This window comes from Anas platyrhynchos, chromosome W, assembly GCF_047663525.1.
Source record: "Anas platyrhynchos isolate ZD024472 breed Pekin duck chromosome W, IASCAAS_PekinDuck_T2T, whole genome shotgun sequence".
Classification (NCBI taxonomy): Eukaryota; Metazoa; Chordata; class Aves; order Anseriformes; family Anatidae; genus Anas; species Anas platyrhynchos.
The window spans coordinates 9,417,809-9,439,901 of NC_092620.1; the positions used below are offsets into that span (position 1 = coordinate 9,417,809).

At 42.2% G+C, this 22,093-nt stretch overlaps 1 protein-coding gene across 11 annotated transcripts in view; it reads right to left on the minus strand.

Moving 5' to 3' along the window:
- Window positions 1-22,093, minus strand: part of LOC113841302 (uncharacterized) — an 87,338-nt gene that overhangs the window by 48,548 nt on the left and 16,697 nt on the right. For all 11 annotated transcript variants that reach the window (XM_072030473.1, XM_038169581.2, XM_038169577.2 and 8 more), the window contains 5 exons: window positions 15,401-15,579; window positions 14,659-14,789; window positions 12,187-12,301; window positions 9,552-9,671; window positions 7,107-7,535 (listed from right to left, as the gene is read on the minus strand). In XM_072030473.1, the coding sequence (XP_071886574.1) occupies window positions 7,107-7,535; window positions 9,552-9,671; window positions 12,187-12,301; window positions 14,659-14,789; window positions 15,401-15,579 (974 nt within the window). The remainder of the gene's footprint in view (window positions 1-7,106; window positions 7,536-9,551; window positions 9,672-12,186; window positions 12,302-14,658; window positions 14,790-15,400; window positions 15,580-22,093) is intronic.

Below are 22,093 nucleotides of genomic sequence, written 5' to 3' on the forward strand. Positions count from 1 at the left end.
GATGGCAGGGAAGCCAAGCGGCTGGGATCCCTTGCTAGAGACGCAGGCATTGACAAAGCAATTGCAGATGGAGCACAATCTAACAGCCTCTGGAGACGTCTCCTCTCAGCTGTGAGGGAAAGGTATCCCTTCAAGGAAGAACTTGTATGTCTACCAGGCAAGTGGACCACTATGGAGAAGGGAATCCAGTGTCTGATGGAAATAGCCGTACGGGAGGTGATTTATGAGGACCTAGACCTCGGACAAACATCCACAGATCCAGATGAAGTCAGGTGTACACGACCCTTGTGGCCGAAGTTTGTATGAAGTGCACCATCATCATATGCCAGCTCATTGGCAATAATGGCCTGGAAAGAGGATGAGGAACCCGCAGTGGATGAAGTGGCTAAACAACTCTGGCAGTACGAAGAAAGTCTCTCCTCTTCCTTACAGGCCTGCGTCTCAGCTGTGGAGAAACTTTCTGAAGAGGTCCACCAACTTAAAGAGAATCTATCTTCCTCCCCACATGAACCAACCAGTGTCCACCGACCAAAAGAGAACACTGTGGAGAAACTTTCTGAAAAGGTTCACCAACTTGAAGAGAGATTATTCTCCTCCGTACCTGTACAGAGCAGTGTCTCAGCTGTCAGGGGTAGGCGTTTATCCACACAAGGAAGACAATATGGTGGGTACTCACCCCGTGCCACCCTGTGGTTTTACTTACGAGACCATGGAGAGGACATGAGAAAATGGGATGGAAAATCTACCGCGACCCTAGAGGCACGGGTACGTGAGTTGCAAAAGAAAACAATTGGGAAAAAGGGATTCTCTGAAAAGTTTGCTGCTCCAACTTCCAGCAGACAGTCCTTCAAACACAGAAACGAAGAAGATTCTGACCAGGATTAGGGGGGCCCTGCCTCCAGCCAGGGGGAGGAAAGGGACAATCGAGTTTATTGGACTCTGTGGATTCGATGGCCTGGCACGTCAGACGCACAGAAGTATAAGGCTTTAGTAGACAACGGTGCACAATGTACTGGAATGCCATCGAGCTATAAAGGGACAGAGCCCATCTGTATTTGTGGAGTGACAGGGGGATCTCAGCAGTTGACTGTATTGGAGGCTGAAGTGAGTCTGACTGGGAATGAGTGGGAAAAGCACCGCATTGTGACTGGCCCAGATGCTCCTAGTATCCTTGGCATAGACTATCTTAGAAGAGGATATTGCAAGGACCCAAAAGGGTTCCGGTGGGCTTTTGGTATAGCTGCCTTAGAGACAGAGGGCATTAAACAATTATCTACCTTGCCTGGTCTCTCAGAGGACCCTTCTGTTGTGGGGTTGCTGAGGATCGAAAAACAGCAAGTGCCAATCGCTACCACAACTGTGCACCGGCGGCAATATCGCACTAACCGAGACTCCCTGATTCCCATCCATAAGCTAATTCGTCAATTGGAGAGCCAAGGAGTGATCAGCAAGACTCATTCACCTTTCAATAGTCCCATATGGCCAGTGAGAAAGTCTAATGGCGAGTGGAGACTAACAGTGGACTATCGTGGCCTGAACGAATTCACGCCACCACTGAGTGCTGCAGTGCCGGACGTGCTGGAACTCCAGTACGAACTTGAAACGAAGGCAGCCAAGTGGTACACCACAATTGATATCGCTAATGCATTTTTCTCCATCCCTCTAGCAGCAGAGTGCAGGCCACAATTTGCTTTCACTTGGAGGGGAGTCCAATATACTTGGAATCGGCTGCCCCAGGGGTGGAAACACAGCCCTACCATTTGCCATAGGCTGATCCAGTCTGCGCTAGAGCAGGGGGAAGCTCCTGAACACTTGCAGTACATCGATGACATTATTGTGTGGCATGGTGACACAGCAGAGGAAGTTTTCGAGAAAGGGAAGAAAACAGTCCAAATCCTTCTGAAAGCCGGTTTTGCCATAAAACAAAGTCAAAGGACCTGCACGAGAGATCCAATTTTTAGTAATAAAATGTCAAGATGGATGTCATCAAATCCCAATGGATGTGATCAACAAAATAACAGCTATGTCTCCACCAACTAACAAAAAAGAAACACAGACTTTCCTAGGTGTTGTGGGGTTTTGGAGAATGCACATCCCAAATTACAGTCTGATTGTAAACTCGCTCCACCAAGTAACCCGTAAGAAGAATGAGTTTGAATGGGGCCCTGAACAACGACAAGCCTTTGAACAAATCAAGCAGGAAATAGTCCACGCAGTAGCCCTTGGGCCAGTTCGAACAGGACCAGATGTAAAGAATGTGCTCTACACTGCAGCCGGGGAGAACGGCCCCACCTGGAGCCTCTGGCAGAAAGAACCTGGGGAAACTCGAGGTCGACCCCTGGGGTTTTGGAGTCGGGGATACAGAGGATCTGAGGCCCGCTACACTCCAACTGAAAAGGAGATATTGGCAGCATATGAAGGAGTTTGATCTGCTTCGGAAGTGGTCGGTACTGAAGCGCAGCTCCTCCTAGCACCCCGATTGCCGGTACTAGGCTGGATGTTCAAGGGAAGGGTCCCCTCTACGCATCATGCAACTGATGCTACATGGAGCAAGTGGGTTGCACTGATTACTCAGCGGGCTCGAATAGGAAACCCCAGTCGCCCAGGAATATTGGAAGTGATCATGGACTGGCCAGAAGGCAAATACTTTGGGATATCATCAGAGGAGGAGGTGGGTCGGGCTGAAGAAGCCCCACTGTACAACCAGTTACCAGAGAATGAGAAGAAATATGCCCTGTTCACTGATGGGTCCTGTCGTATTGTGGGGAAGCATCGGAGATGGAAGGCTGCTGTATGGAGCCCTACGCGACGAGTTGCAGAAGCTGCTGAGGGAGAAGGTGAATCGAGTCAGTTTGCAGAAGTGAAGGCCATTCAGATGGCTTTAGACATTGCTGAACGAGAAAAATGGCCAGTTCTCTATCTCTACACCGATTCATGGATGGTAGCAAATGCCCTGTGGGGATGGTTACAGCAATGGAAGCAAAACAACTGGCAGCGCAGGGGCAAACCCATCTGGGCTGCTGCATTGTGGCAAGATATTGCTGCTCGGGTAGAGAACCTGGCTGTGAAAGTACGCCACGTAGATGCTCATGTGCCCAAGAATCGGGCTACTGAAGAACATCAAAACAACCAGCAGGTGGATCAGGCTGCTAAGATTGAAGTAGCTCAGGTGGACCTGGATTGGCAACATAAAGGTGAATTATTTATAGCCCGATGGGCCCAAGACACCTCAGGCCATCAAGGTAGAGATGCAACATACAGATGGGCTCGTAATTGAGGGGTGGACCTGACCACGGACGCTATAGCACAGGTTATTCATGACTGTGAAACATGTGCTGCAATCAAGCAAGCCAAACGGTCAAAGCCTCTTTGGTATGGAGGACGATGGCTGAAATATAAATATGGAGAGGCCTGGCAGATTGATTACATCACACTCCCTCAAACTCGCAATGGCAAGCGCCATGTACTTACAATGGTGGAAGCAACCACTGGATGACTGGAAACATATCCTGTGCCCCATGCCACCGCCCAGAACACAATCCTGGGCCTTGAAAAGCAAGTCCTATGGCGACATGGCACCCCAGAAAGAATAGTGTCAGACAATGGAACTCATTTCCGAAACAACCTTATAGACACTTGGGCTAAAGAACATGGTATTGAGTGGGTGTATCACATCCCCTATCATGCACCAGCCTCCAGGAAAGTTGAACGATACAATGGCCTGTTAAAGACTACCTTGAAAGCAATGGGTGCTGGGACATTCTAAAATTGGGATACACATTTGGCAAAGGCCACCTGGTTAGTCAATACTAGGGGATCTACCAACCGAGCTGGACCTGCCCAATCAAACCTGTTACGTACTGTAGATGGGGATAAAGTTCCTGTAGTGCATGTAAGAAATATGCTGGGTAAAACAGTCTGGGCTACTCCTGCCTCAGGAAAAGGCAAACCCATTCGTAGAATTGTTTTCGCTCAGGGACCTGGATACACTTGGTGGGTGATGCAAAAGAACGGAGAGGTCTGGTGTGTACCTCAAGGAGATTTAATACTGGGTGAGAATAACCCATGAACTGAATTGTACCATGTTAATTACTATATAATACTGTATGTTATCACTACCATGACTACTATAGGTGACTAATTAGAATGTATGGAAAAGAGTGTAACCTGAGCATGACATAAATGGTATGGAAGAAGGGGTGGATAGATGTCCTGGTTTCAGTTAGGACAGAGTTAATTTTCTTCCTAGTAGCTGGTGGAATGCTATGTTTTGGCTTAGGATGAGAAGAGTGCTGATAACACCCCAATGCTTTAATTGTTGCAGAGCAGTGCTTATACCAAGCCAAGGACATCTCAGCCTTTTGCTCTGTCCTGCCAACAGGCAGGCTGGGGGTGCAGTAAGAGCTGGGAGGGGACAGACCCAGGACAGGTGACCCAAACTAGCCAAAGGGGTATTCCATACCATCTGACGTCATGCTAAACAATATATAGGGGTGGCTAGCTGGGGGGAGGGGGCCGGACTGCTCGGGGTTAGGCTGGGTATTGGTCAGCGGGTGGTGAGCAATTGCATTGTGCATCACTTGTTTGTACATATTATTAGTAGCAGTACTATTGTCACCCTTGTGTTATTATTTTTATTGTTATTATTATTTTCCTGTCTTATTAAACTGTCTTTATCTCAACTCACGGGCTTCACTTTCCATTTCTCTCCCCCGTCCCAGAGAGTGAGGGGGAGGGTGAGCGAATGGCTGCGGGGTGTTTAGCTGCCGGCTGGGTTAAACCACGACAATTGTTAATAATTCCATGTTTAATACCTTGTATTACCAAACTAATACACTCGATTATACAATGAATGCATATATCTGCGGTACCTGTTCACCCAGAACCAGGGAAAGAGAAAACCCATTCCCTGTTGGTAATAAAAACAAAGATCCAAAATTGGTATTGACTCGAGTGGAAAGGAAAACACGAATCAATACCAAGAAAAAGGAGATGGGGGATTGTGATATATGTTCATCTGATTCGTGTCAATATAGAACAATGCTAGGGCCGCAAAGTATGAGGGATGTGACCTTCTGTCTTACATACCCTTGTATAAGCACAAGTCTAAGAAAAACAGAGTGGTTAATGTATATAATTCTTGTATCTTGCAAAGGAATGTTTTAGCAGTTCGTGTCAATAAAGAGCTTGAAGGGAAATGTATTTGTAGGCTTTTCCTTGAAGTCTGATATCTGGGGGGTTTCAGAATAACTGCTAACTATTATGACTATTGCAGGGGACACTATGCAAGTTTCTGATATCTGGCCAGGAGATTAAGGAGACAGGGAGAGCTGAAGAACAACTAAAAGACAAAGCTTGCAGGGGACTCTGCACAAGTCTCTGACATACAGCCAAGTTGGACAAAGGAGAAGGACAAGAGGGAGGAAGACTATGAGCCTTCAGCATGAGAGACCTCCAGAGGGACCACCAGAGACTGATACACATGCTTCAGTGGGAGGGCTTGGATTCCAGAAACTAATTATAATAACCCTGTTTTTTTTTTTTAGAAGTAGTAGTGAATATGTATTAGCCTAGGAGCATAAAAATCAGCTGCTTGATGTAACTGGTGTGAGTCTTGGTAGAGCAGAGACTCCTGGCGCATCCAGCGCTGTTTGCTTCCCTGTATTCTTTTAATTGTAAAAACTTTGATTGTAACCTTATTTGGGACTTAGCCACGTATTACAGAAGTTAGATTTTAACCACAGAAGTTAAATTTTCATATAAATTTAACTCTTATCCAAACAGAGTTTTGTAGCAACTACATTAGAAGAGATGCACTCAATTTCACTAGAATTCTCTACCTCAATATATAGCATTTGATCCTTCCATATTCTTTTCTTAAATAGCAAGATTCTTAAAGGGGAGCGTAATTAACACTAAAATATTAATTTTTAAAATATACTTGGTGGGTTTTCCACCAGTGCTCTTATATAAGCTATACATTTTCAAGATCCTGAAATCTTTTTTCCTATATTTATTTAATTCAATACTCCTGAGGTATACAGGCAGAAAATCTTACATTTTCAAAGCTGGCAGAACTCTTTACAAATCTTCAACCCATGAAATAATGTTAGAAATTAAATTAAAATAGGAATCTGCATTTGCTCAAAGAAACCACAATTTTTTGCTCATAAACCTCCCAAAACAGCATGGACACTTCATCCAAGTCAAACAGAAACCATTACAGCCTTTTCCGTGTTATATGCATCACAAACTCCTGAACTCTGATGGCTATGGGAACTTTACTTTTGTCCAGTGATTATAATATGTAGAATTTTTCCACAATTCATCCAGCATTACATTCTCTCAAGGTAACAGATGAAATTCTATATCCAAATTTGACACATGACACTACTGAACTATGGAATTGTTGAGGTATTTGGAAAAGATTTTTTCCACCTAAGCTTCTGAACTTAAGTTAGATGCAACACGTTAGAATATGCCTGAGTTAGCCCGCTTACAGAATTCATAATCAATCTCACAGCTTCCTTTTACTATACTGAACATTTTCATATTTCCATCCAGTTTATCCTCTTCTTCAGAGGCAAAAACAGCTAGATTAACCTTGAATGCTTTCTTGTTTGCTATCAGTATGGTTAAGGAACGTTGCTTTTTACTTGTACCTGTCCATCTAACTAGCTCTATTGGGTTTATATGACAAGGTTTTGGAAAGGTCTGCAGTATGTAACACCGCACAGTATGTAAGCAAGCAAGGAACAATGTAACAATGATTAACTTTAATCAGGACAAAGATTAATATGCAATGACCCTCTGTCAAAACTTCTGGATGGCTCCACCACAGAGAAACAGCACAAGAATCATCTATTAACTGTGTAGTATAGTCCTTGAATATAGTAAAGTGTAAGGCAAGCACCATCAGACCAACTATGTTCTGTCAGGTAACATACAGAGCTTTGTAATAGATTTTACTTTATACTAAGATCTACAAACAGCAAAAATACAAACTGAATTAGTGAGATGATATTGATACATAAACATTAGAATGTATTTCACGGTGCCTCACCGTACCGACAAGTCCAAAAAAGCACGAAAAAAAATAAACAAACCTGCTGGAGCTGCAAGATCTTCTTGAAGAACTATAGCTTCTTGGGGGTGTTCTGGATCGCTTCTCTTTCTTTCTTTCATCATCTGTTCCTTTTTGTTGCTCCTTCAACTTATCCCCATCTTTTTCCTTTTCTTTGTCTCTATCTTTCTCTTTGTCCCCTCCTTTATCCTTATCTCCCTCTTTGTCCTTCACCTTCTCTCTGTCTTTTACCCCCCCTTCCTTAATATCTTCTTTTTCCTTGTTCTGGTGTACTTCTTCCCTGTCTTTTTCCTTCTCCTTATCTTTCTCCTTTTCCTTGTCTCTGTCCCTATCTTGGTCCTTATCCTTGTCTCCAACACTCTCTCGATCTTTGTTTCGCTCTCCATCTCTCTCTTTCTCCTTTTCTTTGGTCTTTTTTTCCTTGACCTTTTCTTTGTCTCTCTTATTTTCCCTGTGAAAAGCCAAACACAAATCCATTAATTCATCTTTGAACTTTCTAATAAAAAAAATATAAGCAACTCTTCAGCATATATTAATTGCTCAAGAGAAAATATGTCTGTTTAAAATTTTATAATTACTAATTTTCATTTGCTACCTGTTTACCATGAGAGAGTGGCTATAACAGCTAGGAAAAGTTTTGAAACCAAACTTTTTTTTTTTTTTTTGGGGGGGGGGGGGGGGGAAGGAGGCAAAAATCAAATCAAACTGATCTTCAGATTGATGTTACTATACTTTAAGAGAAAAAGTTTCTTCACCTCACAGTTACATTACTACACGTACGTAGATTTTTCAGCATTTTCTCATGAGTGCAACAAAGCATACAACTTGTAAATCCATTCTTTACTAAAATTGTGAAATATGTCAAATATGTGAAAATGTAAAATAGACTGCAGATTAACCACCCCCACATGAATAATGATAGCTGACCGGACAGAAGTCTTTATTCTAGTGTTCTCTCACACACACACATCCTGGAACTGCTTGATAGTCCAACATCAGTGAATATACAGAAATAAAAATACAAGGATAAAATTTCACCAAACAAATACTCTCAAAAGGCAAATGTAAGGTCTAAGCTCAGTCAAGACAATTCAATCATCTGTAATGTAATTAGGAATTCAAAAACAATTGAAGCATAAGAAAATCCAGTAGGATGGTAAAAAAAAAGGAAGGATAACAAGTCACCTTCTCTAGGACAAGTAGAATGATACCTATTCATAAAAAGAAAAACAGCAAGAAGAAAAAAAAGCGATGTTCTAGTTGTTGAGACGAATAGAAAACGATTAGATTATAGCTTTGGCTGGAAGAGTACATTTTTATATAGGATCATTTGAAAGCATTAGACTCCAAACCGTCTTTCCTTTCTGAGCAGACATGAGTTGCCTCAAGGACGTATGAAAATGAACAACTGTTCAGAGAGAAACAGGAGAAAGTACAATAGGAGGACTTAATTAACAGGCAGTTTCAAATCTAGAACTAGCCTGAAAAAGAGTTATGTCTACTGGTATTGGTACCTATTCTAGGATTCTCAAGGAGACTCCTTCAGACATGAAAGGCCCTAAGCACAACCCACACTTTCATTCATTGGAACAAGTGTTTGACTGTATCTTTTTTTTCAACTTGAATAGTAGGCCGTTTTACGTTCTATTACATTATGACTTTGGTTCCTATCAGGTTTTAGCAAATATCTCTTTAGGTATCTCACAGAAGGTATGCAAGATCATAAAAATGAAACAGCACACAATCCCTGCAATAGCAACAGGTCTCACAGCACCCCAAGAAAACCCTTCCAGTTATTTATCGCAGAGATTTCATTGGACTTCCCTTTCCAATGATTAGATCTCTCAGGAAGCTCCATCAGACAAGCAAATAAGAGTCAAAAGGATTCCATCACCCATCAAAGCCCAGCTATGTAGCCTACTAAGTGTTCCCACTGATGTCAGCAGATCTGCAGTTTTCTTTCCCAGAAGAAAAAAAAACAAAAACAAACAAACAAAAACCTGCACAACCTAAGTATGAAGGTCTCTTTAAATGAGTTAGGGGCATTACAGAGATGAACCAGAAAAAAAAAGTACCAAGTCTTCTAATCATGAAGCTACTTTTATAGGCACTTCAGTTTTGTGAATATTCATTATTTCATCCTCAGAAAATTATATTATCACCTGTTGGTTAAAGTCTGGCAGTTAAAGTTACCTTTTTTTGGTGAGCTTAAACATTGGTATAAATGTAGAATAGACTTTGGTATCAAAGTTTAGAAAGTAACTTTTTATACTGAGGTACCTATTCTTTTCTCCTATTGTAGGGGACGGGACGAGCCTAGGAACAGAATAAACCATTTAGAGATTCCATCCTTTACCCATTGCCTAAAACGCTGGTTAGATTCCCCCCCCCCCCCCCAAAGAAAACAACAAAACTCTGTACCGTGTGCTAAGATGAACAATATCACTTCTCAGGAATGGAAACTCACCGAGAATGAGAGCGACTACTTGATTTCTGCCTTTCCCTAGATCTAGACCGTTTTTTCAGAGGACTTCTGGATTTGCATCGGTCCTTGTGTCTTGAGATTGATCTGTTACCAGATCTACTCCTATATGAACAACACCAGAAGAAAAATACTTTAATACTGAAACTTCAGAAAAATTAGGTCAGCCAAGATATAGGGGGGGAACAGCATGCAAATCTCACCTCACTACAGAAAAGTACATAATTAGATCTCAGTAATATACTGCCTACCAACATTTTTGCAAATATGCATACTTTAAGTTTCACCAGTTGCACATGTTCTCTTTTGAAACAATACACAATACACCATTTAAGTAATGCTCGTATTTTATTATGACCTCCATAAATATTCTGGAAAATATCAATCATCATACTAGGATAGCTTTCCTTAATAAATTACAGTGCATAAAATTTACTATAAACAATTTCAAGCAGCACGTAAAAATAGTTAGTTGCATTTTTCTTCTTCTCCAGGCCCAGTCACTTATTGTAGTCTTGGTCACTGAAGAAAGATAGCATTAACTGGCCTCTTTTTGCTTGGTTCTCCAGCCTTACAATTTGAGTGAACAAAAAACAAAACAAAAAAAACACTACCTGTGGTTCAGCATTTAGTCAAGTTACTTTCTCAGTTGAAAGTATTTGTAAGCATTTGCTACATGATAAATAAGGAATGCAAATAATGTGCAAATACTACGATAGAAATACATTTAAAGTCTTCTGATACACATATATAGTATAGTCTCAGATTTGATGAAGAAAACAACTTAAAAATTACTATACTCTTTCCCCCCAAAAAAATATTCCCCATTTTTATAAGATTGTAGTCCCTAGGAAAATGAATCTTCAAGTTCAGCTTTTTATTTAAAGTTTCACAAAACACATCATTGGATACTTTGCCTGAGAGGTTAAGGTACCTTGAAGTTAAACTTAACAAAGACAGAAATGTCATGTATATTACTCAATTAATCCTGAAGAACAGAAAGGTACAAAAAAATACCAGCTCCACCTTTCTTCTGCAGCTCAAGACACAGTAAAAACATACTAAGAGGGTAGGAGAGTTAACCACTTTATACCTACAGCTTTGCTCCACATATCAGTTTAGAAAAACTAATTAGAGGGCAAATTACTTACAATTTAGTCAAGTAAACCCTTTAATAAAATTTATATCATAGTGATGAAATGGATTTAGGGGTTTTATAAAACACTAAAAGGAAAGTGGTCAGCATAGTTTATTCTTACAGATGAAACTGCTTCAACAGCCCAGAGGCTCTTTTTCAGCATGTACTCAAAACTGACAGTAACAGTGGTAAATCATTAAAACAAAACGTAACTATCAACAGATGTTTTAAAACACAGGTTTTCTGCAAGTGAAAAAAATGCAAATTTATCTTCTAAAACTCAATTTGGTTTGTGTGGATACAAAATACCACAGATTACTGGAATGTTACACAAAGATTATTGTTCAGTTGTATCCTGAGTTACAGAAACAGAGAAGCATACAATAAGGAAGCCTGCAAATGATTCTTCTTGCATTAAAAAGGTACCCAATGGTTTAATGTTATTAGATAGCAAGATACTGCAGTACATGTTATTAAAAAAAAAAAAAAAGAGCAAAAGAGCCTGCACTTAGATCACATTTCTTTGGTTGTATAACTTATGTGGTATACCCCTCTGACCAGCTTTTCTGTATGTAAAAGAATTCTAGTTGCCCTGTTAAAAGACAATGCATGAAAGGATGCAATAGAGCTGTTGGTGCAACACTGACACCTTTTTAAAGTTTAAGCTATCAAATGCATTGAGTTTCTCCCCGCTCCCCAGAATGAGAGAAAAAAAAAAAAAAAAAAACAACTTACAGAAAAACAGAGAAAAGTTAACAGGAAAAAAATTAAAAAAAATTTAAAGAAAAATGATTTACACTGAGACTGAATGCTCAGAAGACATTCTTGACATTGGAAGAATATGAACCATTTCAGAAAGTGTCACACACGCTAGACTGTCTCATTCTTTGAAAAAACATTAATGGATAACCATTAAGGGTTATCTAGTAATTTAATTTCTTCCCATATTCCAAAGACTGTTTCAGAAGTTAACGATTTTAGCAAAGCAAACACTCTGAAGAATGAAAAACTGCCCCTAAAACCTTTTTTTCTTCTGACTTTTAAAAATTTAACTTTACATTTTAAGTGAACAGAAACACTGCATTTGTTAGCTAGATGTTTAGAAGTTCAGGACAGCAGGAACTTTCTACTAGCAAAACCAGATAGCCTATGAGAGTTGAGGGTATTAACAGTAAACTAGATGTTCCATACACAAAATACAGATAACTATTTTAAAAATACATAAGTCAGAAATATGGTTTTCATGACACAAAAGTACCTTCTAGTGTGTTTTCAAGATTGCTTTCAGTTAAAACATTTAGCATTTAGAGGGAAAGAGTATCTGTTCTGAGATAAAGATCACAGTTACTCTGATCTGGTTAGTAAAAGTTACTTATCTTCCCTACAGTGATACTTGTTTCATAACTCAATAAGAAATCTTAGTAACCACCATCGCTCAAGAAAAACAGTATGATCTTAGTCCAAAATAAAAGACATACCTACCTGTGTTTTGAATGTGATCTTTTCCTTCTAGACTGGGATTTTGAGCTAGACCTGGATTCTGAACGAGAATGGGAACGAGATCGACTGCCTTTTCTTTCACTGCTCTTTCCAGACTCTGAGAGGAAAAAAACACTTTGCAGTGTAAGCTCAGAACATTTAAAGATCCTAGTTAACAGTCTGGCATAAGTGGAATGTACCACATATAGTGCAAGGGGCCTACTCTTTGCACATCTTCCTTCTTTGCAAATATCCTTCAGAAACATCCAAGAAAGTCATTGCATATACTCATTGAGTGCAGCCATCCTGCAGCAGTACACATAAACCAGATAATTATAAAAAGCTAGCTCTATTAGGAAGGGGATTTACGTTGCTGCCACAATGCGTAAGATTACAGCAACATATTCTCCTCCTGGTGTATTATTTAATACAGCTAATATATTTTATTTTTTAAATAACATGAGAAGAATAAATTTAGAGGGCATAGTTACTGTTTACATATTATGCTCATTCTTCAAAATTAGGACTTTCTGTATTTTTTTGATATTTTAACCATTGTAAAAATATTGAAGTTTTATTGCTCAAACATTATTTGGAGGAGGAAGGGATGGAGAGAAGGGGGGTGAAAAGTTTGATCCAAAGGCCAGGAAGTCAATGGAAAGCTTACCAGTGACCTCAGAAGACTTTGGTTCAGACTCTAAAGGATTGTTATTCTGCTGCTTAATGTTAAGGAAATGTTAGAGCTATTTTCTTCCAACCCTAAAAAAAAACAAAAAAAACAATAGGGAAAAAAATAAAATCAAGCCCACCAACACCCACTCTACTACCTAACCTACATAAGTCAAAGCCTGGGTTTGTTAATGTGAGGAATGTTTTAACAATTCGTGTCTATAAAGAACAATTCTGTTTGAATCCTGTCTGCCTCTGGGCCCTGCACTGGCCATTTAATTCTTGAACCACAGATGCAGTGTGTCCCAGTCTCCCCCTCATTCTAGTCAATTTATCAAGTCTTCAGAAAATACTCCTCAAATTTATGAACCTGTTTGCTTTTGTTATTCCGGACTTCTAACAGTTACAGCCTTTTTTTTCCCTGTCTTCTTCGAGATTAACTTAACACTGCTATAGATGTGACTGTCCCTGTGAATGGCTGGGGAAGAATGTTTTAATTACTCGTGAAGCGTCAATAAGAAAGCTGTTTGTGTTTGATGTCTGGGAGTTTCAGAACAACTGATAATAACTAGTGACTGTTATGGGATACTATGCAGACCTTTGGTATCTGGCCAGGGGGCCAAGAGATTAAGAAGAAGAAAAAGAAGCTGAAGGACGGCTGGGAGACAAGACCTGCAGAAAATGTTCTATAAACTTGGTATGGTGCCAAGTGAGTACAAAGGGGAGAGGAAGACTACGAGCCTTCAGCATGAAAGACCCCTAGAGACCCCCAGAGGAGACTGATGCGCATGCTCCAGTAGGAGGGACTGGACCCCAGAAGCCAATTATAATAATCTATTATTTTTTTTTTAAGAAGTAGTAATGAATAAATGAATATGTATTAGTCTAGGAGCATAAAAATCAGCTGCTTGATGTAACTGGTGTGCGTCCTGGTGGAGCGGAGACTCCCGGTGCACCCAGCGCTGTTTGCTTACCTCTATTCCTTTATATTCTTTTAATAAATCCTATTATTTTTTTTATTTAATCCTAATTTGAATCCTGAGCCATTTATAACATTAATAAGAATAATAAAATCCCACTGATCAAAAGAAAAAGGAAGATTTCAGTTGAAAGCTTAACGAGTTGAGAATTTTTACGCTATGGTTTTCCAAGCAGCTTAAGTCAGCAGAAATTAGCACTGAAATGTCCATCTAATCTCTCAACCCATCGACACCTTCCTTTCTTTGACCTTGCGTTTCAGCATTAACAGGGATCAAGAAACCATTTTGGATGGAAAAAAAAGTCCATTAAGTTTTATCACAGATTCATTCTCTGATCCCATTTGCTATGAGGCTGCACATAGTCTTGAGCTAGTATAAGAGCATAGCACAGGGACAAACTTAACCCACTGAAAGTAAAGAAAGCATAATATTGCTGCTTTCAGCAGCATGCTAGCTTCCCTCTGATCATGAAACTACGGCATTAATGTGTGCTAGAGAACAAAACAATTTCTTTTAAAAAGTCTGTAAGTGCTTTAAACTGAAATGATGCCAACATCAAGTATTATTTAGTTTAGCACTGACTACATGTTTTTGAAAACATTCAGTGAGCATGTATCTGAAAATAAGGTATGAGGAAATAAAAAGTCAACTTCATTCTACTGCTTTCTTCCATGAAAACAGTTTTGATTATTTTTATTATTTTCATTTTTATTATAATTTGCTTCAATAATATAATTATGAAATAATATAATGACCATGTATTATTTTCATTGGCATGTACCAAGGTACAAACATATCTGTTAGGTAGCAAACCTAATATACCTACCTGGCTCAATAGCAGCAGATATGAAAGACTGGGCTTCCCTTACTCTCTTCATCACTTCTTCCAGTTCTTTGGCAGCAGCTTGTGGCGTCATTTCAGGAGGCTTCACTATTGCATTGTTGGAGTGGTTTATTCTAAATTAGGGAAAAAAGCCTTTAACCCACAAACACTTTAGAAGGAAAAATGAAAAGTAAGAAAGGAAAACACCTTAACTCCGACATATAACTGAAAACTCTGAAGTTCAAGCAAAACTACAGATTTTTCCCTAACACTCATTTATGCCATGTCTAAATATCTAAAATATCTGTCTTTTACTGCTTTCAAATCTTACAGCTTTTAAATAAGTGAGGCACAACACTTTAATTTGTATTTGTATAGAATAATATAAAAGTCTAGAAATCTGTTTCTCTATTTTAGATAAAATCTCTAAGGCCTACTGATTGCATAGACAACATATATAAAGTTTAATTAGTACCAAGGACTTTGCAGATTCTCTTGTTGTTATAGCTTTCACTACCTTAAGATTAAATGTAATTATATTTTACTCTATGCCATCCAGATTCTTCTTAGAGAAAGTTATGCCCAACCTTGAAATCAGAGTTTATGGAAGTGTTCCAGTTTGCTAACAGGTCCTTATATTGAATAAATATTAATCACAGCAGTTTCTTTTAGATCAAAATCATAAACATATAAGGATACTAAGAAACCTCTCATTCAATATTCATATTGGTAATTAATTTCTTACTTCAGTGGCCTGTCTCCAAACATAACTCCATTAAAGGCAAGAGCTCGTGGTACAGAATTTTGGTCTGCAAATTCCACAAAAGCAAACCGTGTTGGTTGTGTCTCATCACCTGCCATTCGCACAAATTTGACTTCTCCAACTTGTTTAAAGAATTCAAGCAGTTGATCTGCTGTTGTAGTCTAGAAAGAGATGAAGAAGATGAAGAGCTCAGCTGAAGTAAAACATATGTTGGATAAGTGGTTTTCATTATAACAGATAATCTAAAAACTATATAGGTTTTGGAAAGACATCACACTGTTATTACATAGGCAGCATGAATTTGGTGATGTTATACTTCAGGAAATACAGATACTATTTTTTTTCTTCCATTAACATAAAGAATATACTATCATTTAAGACAGTACAACCACAAGCCCTCAAGTAAAACCCTGAAGAGCTATGTTTAGGTTATAAATACACTTGCACAGGATATTGCACTTTCCAGGCAACTAAATTAAAATAATTGATGAGGGAATTCTTCATACACCTACATCCAAGCTATTTTTGGTACTGGTTGTGATTTTTGATCAATAGAAACAACAACAAACAAATAAAAAAAACAAAACCAGAATAACTTTAAGTCAACTTTTAATCTGTTTCTCCAATAACTTCCAACTACTTTTATTTTTTTGTGATTGATAATACTCTAGTACATACTTCAGCAGTCAAATAAACACCAAAATCAAATACTTAAATTGTCATCAGTCAAAAACAATTATTTTTTCAATTAAATAAAAAAAATCGCTGGAAAAGAAGAAAATCTCTGACAGTCCTAGTTTTCCTGTCAGAAACTCACAGAATGACTGAGATTGGAAGGGACCTCTGAAGATCATCTAGTCCAACCCCCCTGCCAAGCAAGATCAACTACAGCACATTGCGCAGGATGGTATCCAGGAGGGTTCTGAATATCTCCAAAGAAGGAGACTCCACAACCTCTCTGGGTAACCAGAGTCTAAATCTATTCTCTTTTAGTTTAAGACCATTACCCCTTGTCCTATTCATTATCTACCTGAGAAAAGAGTCCTTCTCAATCCTTTTTATAAGAACCCTTTAAGTATTGAAAGGCTGCAATGAGGTCTCCCTGGAGCCTTCTCTTCTCCAGGCTGAACAGCCCCAGCTCTCTCAGCCTTTCTTCATAGGAGGGGTGCTCCAGTCCTCTGATCATCTTTGTAGCCCTTCTCTGGACTTGCTCTAACACGTCCACATCCTTCTTGTGCTGGGGCCCAAGACCTGGATGCAGTATTCCAGGTGGGGCCTCATGACAGCAAAGTAGAGGGGCACAATCACCTCCTTTGACCTGCTGGTCACACCTCTCTTGATGCAGCCCAGGATGCAGTTGGCCTTCTGGGCTGCAAGCACACACTGCTGGCTCATGTTGAGCCTTTTGTCCACCAGAACCCCTGAGTCTCTCTCCGCAGCACTGCTCTCAATGAGTTCTTCTCCCAGTCTGTACCCATGCCTGGGATTGCTGTGACCCAGGTGCAGTACCTTGCACTTGGCCTTGCTCATAATATAGAATCATATCATAGAATCATTAAGGTTGAAGAAGACCTTCGAGATCATCCGCTCCAACCATCACCCTACTACCAATGTCACCCATTAAACCATGTCCATAAGTACTATGTACAACCTCTCCTTAAACATCCCCGTGTAGCTATTTAAGGTGACTCTACCACCTCCCTGGGCAACCCGTCCCAATGCCTGACTACTCTTTCTGAGAAGAACGGTCTCCTAATTTCAAAAATTAAAGCTCCCCTGGCCCAACTTGAGGCCATTCCCTCTAGTCCTATCACTAATTTTCTGTGAGAAGAGGCCGATCCCCAGCTCCACACAACTTCCTTTCAGGTAGTTGTAGAGAGCAATAAGGTCTCCCCTGAGCTTCCTCCAGACTAAACAATCCCAGTTCCCTCAGCGGTTCCTCATAGGACTTGTGTTCCAGGCCCCTCATCAGCTTCGTAGCCCTTCTCTGAACAAGTTCCAGGGCCTAGAGGTCCTTCTTGTAGTGAGGGGCCCAAAACTAAACACAGTACTGGAGGTGTGGTCTCAGAGCAGAGTACAGGGGGATGATCACCTCCCTGATCCTGATGGCCAAGCTATTCCTGACAAGCCAGAATGCCGCTGGCATTCTTGGGCACCTGGGAACACTGCCGACTCACATTCAGGTGAGCATCAATCAGCACCCCCAGATCATTTTTCTCTGCACAGCTTTTGAGCCACTCTGCCCCACGCCTGTAGCACTGCATGGGGTTGTTGTGACCAAACATAGCCATGTTGATCCTCACCCCACTGGCCTCTACCCATCAATCCAACCTGTCCAGGTTCCTCTGCAGGGCCTTCCTACCCTCCAGCAGACTGATACTTCCCCCCAACTTGGGGTCTTCTGCAAATTTCCTGAGGGTGCACTCAGTTCCCTCATCCAAATCATCAGTAAAGATTTTCAAGAGGATGAGCCCCAACACTGACCCTGGGGAAACACCACTGGTAACCGGTCACCAGCTGGATTTCACTCTGTTCAACACCACTCTCTGGGCCCAGATATCCAGCCAGTTTTTTACCCAGCAAAGAGTGTACCTGTCCAAGCCATGGACTGCCAACTTTTTGAGGAGAATACTATTAGAGACCGTGTCAAAGGCTTTGCTGAATTCTAGGTAGACTACATTAACAGCCTTTCCCTCATCCAACAGGTGGGTCACCCAGTCATAGAAGATGAGGTTGGTCAGGCAGGACTTGCCTTTCATGAACCCATGCTGACTGGGTCCGACCCCTGGTTGTCCCGCATATGCTGCGTGATTGCATTCAGGATGACCTGTTCCATCACCTTTCCTGGCACCAAGGTCAGGCTGACAGGCCTGTAGTTCCCCGGGTCCTCCTTACGACCTTCCTTATAGATGGGTGACACGTTAGCAAATTTCCAGTCATACAGGACCTCTCCAGATGACCATGATTGCTGATAGGTGATAGAAATCAGCCCAGCAATCACATCCACCAGCTCCCTCAGCACCCTCGGTTGGATCCCATCTGGTCCCATGGACTTGTGACAGTATAGGTGGAGCACCAGGTCTCTAACTGTTTCCACCTGAACTGTGGGGGGTTTCTTCTGCACCCTGTCCCAGACAAATTCCAGGTTGGGAGGCTGAGTACCCTGAGGATAAGTGGTCTGGCTAGTGAAGACAGACATAAAGAAGGCATAAGGAATCTTTCTTTTCCTTATCCTCAGTAGTCATGTATCCCCCTGCGTCCAGTAAAGGAAGGAGATTCTCCTTGGCTCTCCTCTTGCCATTAATATATTTATAAAAGCATTTTTCATTACCCTTAACCATAGTGGGCAGGTTAAGCTCATGCTGGGCTTTGGCCTTCCTGATTTTTCCTGATTTTTTCTCTGCATATGCTGGCAACTTTCTTGTACTCTCTGAGTTGTCTGCCCCTTCTTCCACCAGACATAAACTCTTTTTTGCTGGAGACTCAGAAAAAGTTGTCTGTTCAGCAACGCTCATTTTTCTTCCCCACCGACTCATCTTACAGCACAAGGGGACAGCCTGCTCCTGCACCTTTAAGACTTCCTTCTTGAGGAGCATCCAGCCTTCCTGGAAGTCCCCTCTCCTCTTCAGGACTGACTCCCAAGGGACCCTCCCTACCAGTGTCCTGAACAGTTCAAAGTCTGCCCTCCAGAAGTCCAAGGTAGCAGTTTTACTGACCCCCCTCCTGACTTCACCAATAGGGAACTCTACCATTTTGTGGTCACTCTGCCCAAGACAGCTCCCAACCACCACATCTCCCACCAGTTCTGTGTTCATGAACAGCAGGTCTAGTAGGTCACCCCCCCCCCCCAGGAGGCTCACTAACCAGCTGAGGCAGGAAGCTGTCTTCCATGCACTCCAGGAACCTTCTAGACTGCTTCCTCAGGGCTACATTTTATTTCCAGCATGTCTGAGAAGTTGAAGTCCCCCACGAGAACAAGCACTGGTGATTGAGCGAATTCCACCAGCTGCTTACAGAATGCCTCATCCGCCTCTTCATCCTGATTTGGTGGTCTATAACATACCCCACAAGGATGTCCACCTTCTTGGCCTTCCCCCTGATCCTTATCCACAGGGACTCTACCTTATCATTGCTAACCTCGAGCTCAACAGCATAGAAACACTCTCTAATATAGAGAGCCACACCACCTCCCCTCCTTTGTTGCCTGCCCCTTCTGAAGAGCTTGCAGACATCCATTGCAGCACTCCAGTCATGGGAGCGGCCCCACCGCGTTTCAGTGATGGCAAGTAGGACATAGTTTGCCTGCCCCACAGTGGCTTCCAGCTCCTCCTGTTTGTTGCCCATGCTGCATGCATTAGTATAGATGCACTTCAGTTCCACCATTGCCCTTGCCCCTAACCCTGGGACTTCTCCCCCAGGCTCATCTCTATCGAGCCTCATATCCTCCCCATCTCCCTCCATACCTAGTTTAAAGCCCTCTCAACAAGCCCTGCCAGCTCCTGGGCTAGAATCCATTCCCCCCTTTGAGACAGGTGGGACCCATTTCCAGCCATCAGGCCAGGTGCCAAGTAAGCCTCCTCATGATAAAAAAAAAATAATATATATATATATATATCTCCTGTGACAGCATCAGCCTCTCAGCCATGCATTGATCATCTGGGCCTTCCAGGTCCACTCAGTGTCCTTCCCTTCCACTGAAGGGATAGAGGGGAAACACCACCTGTGCTCCCAGTCCATCCACTAACCACCCCAGTCCCCTGAAGTCCCTTTTGATAGCCTTTCAGTTTCTCTCAGCAATTTCTTCACTGCCAGCCTGAATTATCAGTAAGGGGTAATAATCAGAGGGGCAAAAAATGTCAGGAAGTTTCCTGGTAATGTCCCTGACCCAGGCCCCAGGGAGGCAGCAGACTTCCCTACATGTAGGGTCTGGCTGACACATGGGGCCCTCTGATCCCCTCAGAAGGGAGTCAACTACGACCATGACCATTTCCTTCTTGGTGGACAGTCTCGAAGCATGAATTTGACTTTCTCCCACATCCTCACTGCCCTGTCCCTCAAGCTCCAGGGCCTCAAACCTATTGTGTAAGGGCACCCATGAAGGTGAGGCAGGTAGGGTAGGGAGGGGGCTCACCTGCAATGCCAAACAGGGACCTGTTTCCATTCCTCTCCATCTCTTCGGTCCCCTCCCACTGCCCAACAGCAACAGGGCAGAGGGTCCATCAGTATTTGGGGTGTGTCACCCCAGTGCCTTTCTTTCAGGCATGGCAGGGAGTGACTCCACCAGTCTAACTCCTGCTCACACTCCCTGATAGTCCTTAATCATTCCACCTCCTCGAGCTCTGCCACCAGGCTGATCAGATCGTCCATCTGCTCGCATCTCACACAGCCAGTATCTCTGTCACCCTCCACTGGTAGCAACAGGCTCAGGCACTCCCTGCAGATGAAGACATGAACAGCTGCATCTTTGGGCATATTCTTTTTTTCCCCCCCTTTCTTAAATATGCTCTCACAGAGGCACAACCAACATGGCATATTGGCTCGGCTCTGGTCAGCAGTGGGGCCCTTACCTAACATGGGACAGCTTCTAGATTCTTTTCACAGAAAACACACCTATGCCCCCCAGCTACCAAAACCTTGCCACGTAAACCCACTACAACACTGCCTCCAGGAGGATCTTTTCCATGATCTTGCCAGGCACAGAGGTGAGGCTCACCGGTCTGTAGGTCCCTGGGTCCTCCTTTCTACCCTTTTTAAAAATGGGAGTGATGTTTCCCTTTTTCCAGCCACCGGGGACTTCATCTGACTGCCATGATTTTTCTAATATGATGGAGAGTGGCTTGGCAGCTACATTAACCAATTCCCTCAGGACCCTGGGATGCATATCATATTTGAAGAAGCCCTTCTTATTGTCCTTGACATCCTTGCCAGATCTCATTTCAAATGGGCCTTGGCCTTCCATGTCACATCCCTGCCTACTCTGACAGTGTCCCTATATTCCTCCCAAGTGTCCTGTCCCTTTTTCTACATGCTGTGTACTTCCTTCTTCTGACTGAGTTTTGCCAGGAGCTCCTTGCTCATCCAAGCAGGTCTCCTGCACCCTTTGCTTGCCTTCTTACTCATAGGGATGCACTGATCTTGAGCTTGGAGGAAGTGATGCTTGAATACTGACCAGCTGTCTTGGACCCCTCCTTCCTTCCAGGGCCCTAACCCATGGGATTCTTCCAAGCAGATCCCTGAAGAGGAAAGTTTGCTCTCCTGAAGCCCAGGGTCGCAATCCTACTTTTTGCCCTGCTTCCTCCTCACAAGATCCTGAACTCAATCATCTTATGGTCACTGCAGCCAAGGCTGCCTCTGACCCTCACATCTCTAACTAGTCCTTCCTCATTCGTTAATACAAAGTCCAGCAGCACACCTCTCCTTGTTGGCTTCTCCATCACCTGTGTCAAAGAGTTGTCATCAATGCACTGCAGGAACCTCCCAGACTGTTTGTGCCTAGCTGTGTGGTCTTCCCAGTAGATATCATAGTGCTTGAAGTCCCCCCAGGAGAACCAGGACTTGTGACCAAGAGGCTACTTGGAGCTGTTTGAAGAAGGCTTCATATATCTCCTCTTCCTGATGAGGTGGCCTGTAGCAAACACCCACAACAGTGAAAGCCATGGAAGCCTGCCCTTTAAT